Source organism: Haliotis rubra, unplaced genomic scaffold, assembly GCF_003918875.1.
Source record: "Haliotis rubra isolate DU_JTF1 unplaced genomic scaffold, ASM391887v1 Scf83, whole genome shotgun sequence".
Classification (NCBI taxonomy): Eukaryota; Metazoa; Mollusca; class Gastropoda; order Lepetellida; family Haliotidae; genus Haliotis; species Haliotis rubra.
In genome coordinates this window covers 607847-617919 of record NW_025767557.1, presented here as the reverse complement: position 1 = coordinate 617919, position 10073 = coordinate 607847, and the positions used below count along the sequence as shown (strand labels likewise).

General features: G+C 42.0%; 1 protein-coding gene across 1 annotated transcript in view; it reads right to left on the bottom strand.

The window, feature by feature from the left end:
• Positions 1 to 1954: 1954 nt before the first annotated feature.
• Positions 1955 to 10073, bottom strand: part of LOC124262308 — a 42375-nt gene continuing 34256 nt past the window's right edge. The window contains exons 15-18 of the mRNA XM_046696796.1: positions 9206 to 9361; positions 3721 to 4047; positions 2851 to 3191; positions 1955 to 2148 (exon numbers count right to left, since the gene is read on the bottom strand). Of these exons, the coding sequence (XP_046552752.1) occupies positions 2938 to 3191; positions 3721 to 4047; positions 9206 to 9361 (737 nt within the window). The 3' untranslated portion in view covers positions 1955 to 2148; positions 2851 to 2937. The remainder of the gene's footprint in view (positions 2149 to 2850; positions 3192 to 3720; positions 4048 to 9205; positions 9362 to 10073) is intronic.

Below are 10073 nucleotides of genomic sequence, written 5' to 3'. Positions count from 1 at the left end.
ATCCAGTGATCACCATCACGAACACCGTTCTACGCAATTGGGATACGATGACATGTGTCAACGAAGTCAGCAAGCCTGACCACCCGATCCCGTTAGTCGCCTCTTACGACAAGCATGGGTTGCTGATGATCATTTATAACCCGAATCTTCACGGGTCCTAAACACTTAAGACCTGCACAATGTATTGACAGTATGTAACAGCTGACTTTGAATGAACATCAGCACAGAACTCTATTAAATGAAAACAATTTTATTCCAATTAAAATATATATTTCATCATAATAATCGACTAACAATAAATAAACAAACCTAAAGGATTATTGGTCAATTAAAATGTGAAATAAACGTAAGCACAAGCACTGATTGTGCGTAACTATTTAGATTTAGCTCTTAGCGCCCAACATTAATGAGGATGTTCTGAACCAGACGATCCAGTGATTGACAAGAGTATCGATCAGAGCAATACAATACGATAACATGAAATACACCAAACTTAACCACCCGACACTGACGAGCCGTCATTAACAACAAACGCGGGATTTTTGGGGTACACTCTCGCCCTAAATTCCAACGTCTATTTAAAAGAACAGAAGAACAATGCATTAGGTAATCAAACAATGACATCAGCATGATTCGTTTTCAAATATTACCATAGCGATATAATCGAGACAATCAAACAGAGGAGAAGCAAAAAGGACATCAAGTTGGGATTTTATGTGATTGAAAATTTAGAGAACTCCTGTTAAATATAATTTAATTACTCATATTTGGAACTGTTCCAAATATATCGTTGAGAGGTAATTTCTTGTAAAATTAGATTGGTGCAGTGAAGAAAGGGGTTAGAAACGAACAACCACATGGCCGCTACCCTGTTTGAAATGTAAACTCGTGCCCCAAAAGAGAAAGAAATATTGATTTTCAAAGATAAAGTATCTTAGATACCCGTCTTCAATTGTAGATTATGCGATTTGTGTTATTGTGCGAAATTATTACTCAACTGAATTTTGTATAATGTATAACCATGTACAAGTATTTTGACGTGCCGACGTAGCGCCAGTTGTTTTAGACAAGACATGGGCTATTCAAAGTATTTTCAACCGAAAATCATACTTCGGAAAATTAACCAAGACGTTTTCAGCTATACAGGGTAACCTTGTGGTTAAGGTGTTCGCTCGCCACGCCGGAGACCCGGGATCGATTCCCTGCATGGATACAACGTGTGAAGCCCATTTCCGGTGTCCCTCTGGTGTGATATTGCTAAAAGCGGCGTAAAACTAATCTCACCCAGACACTTTGATTCTACGCTCATTAAACACATGTCACTGAGTGAAATATTATAACATCATTATAAACAGATATCAAAAGTGACATGTACCAACATCTATATATACATAAACAAACATGAGCAAGTATTGCACTATGATCGGGCCCTACAACGCCCTCTATACACAATCGAAAAGAGTGATTGAATCGAGTTTAATGCCGCTTTGCGACGCTGTTCCATATACACAGTGTATATTATGCAATGCTTCATTTCGAGCGTTAAGATCATGACCGTGTTTTAGTTATCTCCCTTGTTGAGTAATTAAAACCGCAGCTTTGGTCACAATATACACTAGTAATCTACAATATACACTGTACCACCACTATAGTAGTGGGTTTAGTCTCTATTAGCCTACATCTCAATTCGCCTTCAACCCATATCGCATACAAAAACAATATAGGCTAATTGGGATTAGAAAATGCACCCGCCATACTCTTATAATGAGCCTGACTCACTGGTCAGGGCCATACTAATCTTGATTGACGGATATGTAGTTGCTTAGAGATGATTCGTGCACAGGCAAATTGTAGCGCAAATAAGGTTGCGCAACAAAGAGAAAATTACCAGTCTTCCCATATGCGAGCAAAGCGCTTTGCTCGCATATGGGAAGACTGGTAAATTTCTCTTTGTTGCGCAACCTTATTTGCGCTACAATTTGCCTGTGATTAGTGTATCCACTAAGAAGGTACAACTGGGTTATAATAAAATGGAAGGGATTAATGCATAAGCTAAATTGCAAAAGCAATGATGAGATAATTTCTCACTGTAAAATACTCAGTTTTCTGCTACTAATAGGGTTTAAACCAACTTAACCACATGCAATGGAGTGTTCGCCAATCACTGACAGTCACAATGGCTAACCTGCAGAGGGCAGAGTTGATCTTGTCTCAGACTGACTGACTGAGTTTGGTTTTACGCCGCTTTTAGCAATATTCCAGCAACATCACGGCGGGGAACACCAGAAATGGGCTTCACACATTGTGGGGATTCGAACCCGGGTCTTCGGCGTGACGAACCAACGCTTTAACCACTAGGCTACCCCACCGCCCTCTTGTCTCAGAGAGGAGGAAGACAGGTACTACATGATGGCCACAAGTATCGACTGAATGCCCTGTGATCAGAAAATGATATGATGTGATATGTGATAAATAAATTATCTTTTAATTGTGATCAACTAGAAGTCTCCACTTTTAGATCATAGGGGTGACACTAATTTATCATTGCGTAATCAACAGTCAGGAGACCGTGACATGTTGTTTTACGACTGTAGGCGAATTGGGATGTAGGCGAATAGAGAACACACCATAATCGAGTCTGATCCAGAGAATACAGTAATTGACATCATGAGCATTTATCCGCTAGCACACCATGGCACGCATCATCGAAATCACCGAATCTGACCGCCGTTGGTTGCCTCCAGTTAGTACGACAAGCGGTTAGTGGGAGTAGCCTAGTGGTTAAGGCGTTCGCTCGTCACGCAGAAGAGCCGGGTTCGATTCCCCACATGGGTACAATGTGTGAAGCCCATTTCTGGTGTCCCCCGCTGTGATATTGCTTGAATATTGCTAAAAGCGGCGTGAAACTATACTCACTCACTCACACTAAAGTCAGGGTCAGTTTCCACAAACTAGTCTGAGTATGTTATAGAGACCACAGACCACGAGCAGCCAGGAGGCAGGAGATGCTGGTAGGGCGCTACTTGGTACTGGTGTGGTCGGTGCCACGGTAAGATCCACTGCCTGCTGAAGTTTCTGGCAGGAATCGCAGCAGTATTTAGACAACGCAGAGTTCAAGGGACAGATAGCCCCTATCGGGAAAAACGACAGCATATAACATGACGAAGGGAAGTGGTCCCCCCACTCACAACCTGGAACAGATAAACATAGATATAGCATAGATACATACATACATAGATACATAGATACATAGATACATACATGCATACATACATACATACATACACACATACATACATACATACATACATACATACATACATACATACATACATACATACATACATACATACATACATACATACATACATACATACATACATACATACATACATACATACATACACACACATACACACGCATGTATGCATGCATACATACACATACATACATACATACATACATACACACACATTCATACACACATACATACACATATGTAAAGCAAAACACCATTAACACCTACTACTTCGACATATCCGAGGTTCGGGACAACCGGATGTTCGACACACCATTGTTTGATTGTATTACCCCGCACAAGGAATATACCCTTTATATAGCAGCCGCCTGATTATGTATCCTACTTTTGGTGACTTATACATGGTAACAGATTTGGCATACAATGCGACTGTGGAGATTCAATAGGATTAATATGCTCACCAGAAGTTTGGGACATTGTTTTGTTTTTACAACTCTCGCAGCAGGACCGGTTTAAGTGGGTGTCATAACAGGAATGTCGACCCACATCCTGCACGTGCACTGCACACTTGCGACCGCTAAAGCTCGATACGTCAGTACACGTCGTTGGATACGTGATAGGTGTAGTTGTCACAGTCGTTGTTGGGGATGACGTGGTGGTGGTGGTGGTGGAAGTGGTTGATGTAGTATTGCCGTCACACGTCTTGCAACACGCTTGGCGAACACTTTCATTATATGTACCACAGTATTGCAGCTGACAGCCAGCTTGTCGGTCTCCGCACTCGCAGCCTATAACAGACAGTGTTCTACATTTCTACATGAGCCTTGTTTTACGACTCTCTATTATTCCAGCGATGTCTAAACATAATGTGGACATTCAAGTCAGTGCTCATCCACGCCCTCGAGAACCGATGACACCCAGTTCACATACCACACAATCCACATCCATATTAAGTCAGTACTTAATAATGCTACTTTCGGCCCTGTATTAGTCCTGCAACGGATTTATATCTAAATCTAAACAAGTAGGGGAACCCGAAGGTTCAAATCGATAGAAAGTATTGGCGTTAACAAACCTTCAAAGACAGAACGCACCACCATTTCTCTTTATCACCACCCATAAACACAACGCACGTGCACAACGCAGTAGCCCCATACACGTGCATGGGGTGTCATTCTTGATTTTGACGTTTTTCAAGAAGGTCGAAAAAATCACCGTAGACCATTAATTTTGGCAATGATCTTGCATCGCACAGTTGTTAGTGTTTGTTTCTAACCGTTTTTCTGTTTGAAAATGAAAACATATTCACGTCATACACACATTAATCATCTTTCAAGAGCGATTACTGTACAAACAACTATGGTCATTATGAAGTGCAAGTGGTGATGCACTCTCAAAACATTCATTATTATCATATCAACATTGATTGACTCCGATATACCTCCCGTTGTTTTCAATCATAAAGTAAATTGTTTTTGTCATGCGGCCCTTTTGACCTGTTCCCCTCCTCACGCGCTGCATTGAGCGCACATTCGTCTTGAGATGTACACGGCAAATCTGGCTAATATCATCCAACACTCCACGCTTCTTCACCATGGATATGCTGACGATACACAAATGATGGACAAATTCAAACTCAAGAACCTTCAGGAGTCCTTCCAACGCATATCTGATTGTACGGCAACAACTAAGTCACGGATGACAGCAAATAAGCTGAAACTGAATGGAGCAAAACAGAGGTGATGCTGATTGGCACTAAGCAACAGTTGGCCAGAGTAGAAGAACAATCCATTCTGATAGCCGATACGGAAATAGTTTAAAGATCAGTATTTGACACACCTCCATGGAGAAACAGGTTACCCACACAGTCGAACCTGTTATTATCATCTCCGATCCATCAGCAACATTCGACATTTAATAACCGCAGAAGCTGCAAAGGTACTTGCCCATGGTCTAATAACATCAAGACTAGATTACTGCAACAGTTTGCTTCAGGGCATCAGTGGTAAACTGCTATCTAAGCTACAGGTGTTGCCAAATTCTGCAGCACGGGTCATCACAAGAACACCAAGACATGTGCACATGACACCAGTGCTCAGAGACCTCCACTGGTTGCCAGTAAAAGCTAGAATAGTGTTCAAGCTTCTCTGTATCACCTATCGATGCCTCCATAACACCAGCCCTGACTATCTATCTGAACTACTCCACACACTCCAGCACGTAAACCTGATCAAGTGACCAAAATCTCCTCCAAGTTCCTAAATATCGACTGAAGACATTTGGCTCCAGATCCTTCTCCAGCACTGCCCCCTATCCTCTAGAACTCATTTCCATCAGAGTTGAAACTGTGTCCAACCTTTGAGAAATTCAAATCAAAACTAAAGACCTATATGTTCTCCAAGTATCATAGTGACATAAAATCCAGTCAACACTCCCTGACTTGTATCTTTATACAATCCCCTTGTAGCGTCTTGAGCAGGCATATCTGTCTGCATTGCCCGTATTATAAAATGCAGATTTATTATTATTATTATTATGTTTTTACAGATTATAGAGAATATGCAGCAGAGAGGGTTCGGGTGATCCTGGCACAGTCAGGCTGGTAAGGCTCATCATCAGCTCAGGGCCCTTGCCCTCTACACGCAGCCCAGACAGCGAATGGGACTTCTCCCAGGAAACGCTGCCTAGTCGAACCCACCAAGAACTTTCCGGAGAATATAAAGGCTCCCAACACTGCAGCCTTCTGCATTACCCAGAGTGTCAGAAGGGCTGTACTCCCGGTGGAGAACTCCGGGCACTCTCCTGATCTGCGCCAAAGATCAGGAGGTACCAAACCAAGGGCACCGAGAACAATGGGGAGCCTGACGACAGTGTACTTTGGGATGCAAGCGAGACATTTCAAAGGCGAGGTCCGCATATTTATCATGCTTTTCCTTGATCTTGTCAATCACATTCCTGTCAAAGGGACAGAAAATTCAATGATATATATAAATTCATTGGCTTTATCAAAAGGACAAGATCAGGTTTGTTGGCAGGAATTCTTCTGAGGCTGTATATGGGCCTATTCCACAGAAGTTTGAAAGCATCATATTCCATGACGCCCTGGACATGTTCAGGGTCGTACCATGGATGGACCTCGAGTCAAAGAAAAGCCACAGGCATGTCGGAGACGGTAGTAAAGCAGCGAGCCATGCCATCATGTCGTTTAAGATATGCTGTTTGTGTGCCAAGGAAGGGCATCCACTGACAAGGTGTTGGACAGTCTCTGTGAATTCATTGCAAAGTCGACATTTCATGTTAATATTCTCTTTAAGAATCACATTTAGGCGATTACAAGTGGGAAGTGACTGGTCCTGAGCAGCAAAAGGAAGCCCTCAGTTTCACATTTAAGACCAACCGACTTCATCCAGGCGAAGGGAGTCGGAGGGATTGCTATTCTGTTCCACACACTGCATGTACACACGATGCAATGGCTTCTCAGAACGCTTCTCCACAAAAAGACTGACTCTGGGCAGACTTGGTGAAGGACTTCACCTTGGTTTACTACCATCGCTGTACCGTCCAGCAGTACATCGCCATCAGCAAAGTCAACCTCAAATTTCAGATTCTGTCCAACAACCTTGGCACGCTTAAAATAGCTGTGGAATTCCTTTGCTTTCCATCATGAGTCTTCACATGCATCACCAGAGGATCATCCGATTAATAAAATAATATGTGCAAAAGTACACAATAAAATTCTGTCATGAAGAGCCTCCACATTAATCAAATCCCGACCTCCAGAATTGATTGGCATATATACACGGTTAAAGAGGAGGAACGAGGGTGGTGGGCTCTGTTATCAGACATGATCCTTCTGGTCAGGCGGTCAAGACTCTGGATGTCTCTTGTTTCGTCCAATCAATCACTCCAAAGGAATAGGAGGAGGACCGGCACAGCAAAATATTGGTGGCTTTGACCTTGTTTCGAGCATTTAGCTCCTAGCTCCAGATTTTCTTTAAACGAGATTTTGTACTCGGCCCGAAGTTTGTCTTGAATCTGGGCATTCTGGAGCTTATCTCGAACTTGCATTCCAAGATAGGTGTAGGCCTGATCTTCCACAAGATGCTCAATAACTCCTCCCCCTTGTAACCTTGACCGATCCATCATTAGATTACCTTGCCACGTTTCAAATGAAGAGTATTACATTTGTCGAGTCCAAATGTCATGCCAATATCATTCAGAAAGGACAAAGGAGAACCTGCTCTTTCAAAATTGGTATCTCCTTTGGCAAGGAGCTCGATATCATCCCTATAAAGGAGATGAGTAAAGAGGTGTTGGGGATCTGTGCTGAGGAGGGGTCCGGGATGGTAACCCTCCTCTTTATTGGAGCAGAAAGCTCAAAGGGATTTAAAGACAGACAAAAAAAGCAAAGGACTAAAGGAATCCTTCTACAGTTGGAATAGATTCCGAAGTCTACACTACCTGCCCCAGCGAGTACATCTCAAGTTGAGTCGACCAGCAACTCATTAAAGACTTGGAGTAAATCAAGTAGTCGCTGAGGGAGGTCAAATGCAATGAGAGAGTTCAGAATCCATTCGTGAGGGACACAGAGTCATATGCTTTTTGTAGTCAATCCAGCACATGGAGAGGTAGCGGTGATATGTTTTAGCCTCTTCCCAAAATCATTTTCTGTACAAGAAGTTGATCCTTGCAACTCCCAACATCCATTTCTTGCTCCCTTCTGCTCTCTGTGGAAAATGATATCATTTGAAGAGCAGTAAGATGACACGAGGTTTGTCAAACACCCTGCTTGAATATTTTGTATTGTGTATTCAAACATGCCTGATAGGGCGGAAGTTTTGGGATCAGTCAAGTCTCCCTTTCTTGGGGAGAAGTATTGTGCGACCTTTGGAGAACCATGGGGGAACATCACCTGTGTCCACAAGAGTATTGAAACAATTTGTAGTAATGGTGTTTGGACACAGGGGGAACAGTTTCCCAATACCGATTTCGAATGCCATCAGGCTGGGCTGTATTTGATTTGGACTTTTCAGGCAATCTGGTGAGATGTAACAGACAAACGACCTAGTTACCTTCTCATGCATTGCATGGTCATAATCACGGACCCATGGTGCCTCAAGGTTACAGTTGCCGGGTACAGACCACAACTGTTTCCAGAACCTTTCATTGGCATCCATGGGAGGCCGTTTGTCATGTTCACCATCACCCTTTTATTATTATTATTATTATTATTACTCAAGATGTTTCTGATGTTGAGAATCTTGTCCGTGAAACTGATGAAGGAAGAGGCTAAATTCTCAGTTGATGAATGAGAAGGAAGTGCTCGTTGTTTATTCTTGAAGAGCAACTGGTTTCCAACCTGGAAAACTTCCATTACATATTATACATTGTACTTTCTGTTGGTGTCCCCCGCCGTGATATCACTGGAATAGTGCTAAAAGCGGCGTAAAACTAAATTCATTCACTCTTTCTGTTGGATTTAGCAGAAAACTGTTGTTTTTAAACACACAAAACTGTTTTTTTGACACACACACGCACTTCCACATGCACACACACAAAAACACAAATAAAAATATAAAAATATAAAAAAATACAAATATAATTAATAGAAAAAATAGAAAACTTAGACACCTAAATGAGTCCTTGTTATTGAAATATTATCGTGCTCTGAATCTTCTCAGTTACGATGCGGCAATGGCCTATGAAATATACTCATGCCAATAATGGTTGTCACCCCCCACACACACACACACCTCACACCCCCAACCCCTCTCCAATTAAGAAAATTGACAACCATTATTGGCATGAGTATAATAACGCACGAACGACGTTGCCGAGTAATATTACATAAGCATTAACTAACATTAACACAGGTTACACCAGTACTGTCGCAACAGTTTGGATAGAAGCGTGTCATAGTTACCCCCTGTTTGGTTTCTCACCCACCTGCCTTTCCTTGACATGCACTCTTGCAGGAATTACAACACGTGCTGTTCCAGTCACTGACATAGCATAGACCGGGCTGATTGGTGATTCTTTCGTTACAAAGGCTATTTCCTGTGGTTGTACGGACATAGGGTTGATCACCGTGAGGACAAGAGTCTGCAACCAACACAGAAATTGAGGCACAGGATGGTGTGATTTGAGTTCGCGGTCAGAACAGTACAGATTCACAATCAATGACAAGTATGAAGACTACTATATTGCTATATTGTTACAATTCAGTAATAAATATTAAATTAATTCTTTAACCTGGAGCAGAAACTCCCAAAAGTTTATCCAGACCACAGGGCTGGTTAGATGTAAAAATTGCCAGCCCTCACCAAAACTAACCTGCCCGCAAATAATTTTGGTTTGACAAGCGGCGTAGTTTATCATCCAATTGGAATTCGTCATTTATTTTACGAGTGAATTAATAATGATTTATTATCCTGAAATATGATGAATATCTTCATATACATGTCTAAATTGTAACCCGACGTCGGTCAGGTGAATTTGAGAATCTGGCAGTCCATGTTGAAAATAACCCGTCCCGGGCGGTCGAGCAGGCAGGTATTTCGAACGTTGCCTGGAATCGCATCTAGATGTCTTAAACAACTCATAAATAATCTATTTGGGTGTTCCAATTTTGCCGGCGAATGCCCACATTATTATCTTAACGAATTTACACTCGAGAAGGCGTGTTTCGTGTTTGTTAGTGTGACACTACCTGATTTAGTGGACTACCTCGTTGTTGTTTGATGAACGCCCCTTGGTTATGTTCTATTCTCTTTGCAATTCAATATAACACTCGTAAACAATACAGTCTTTTGGA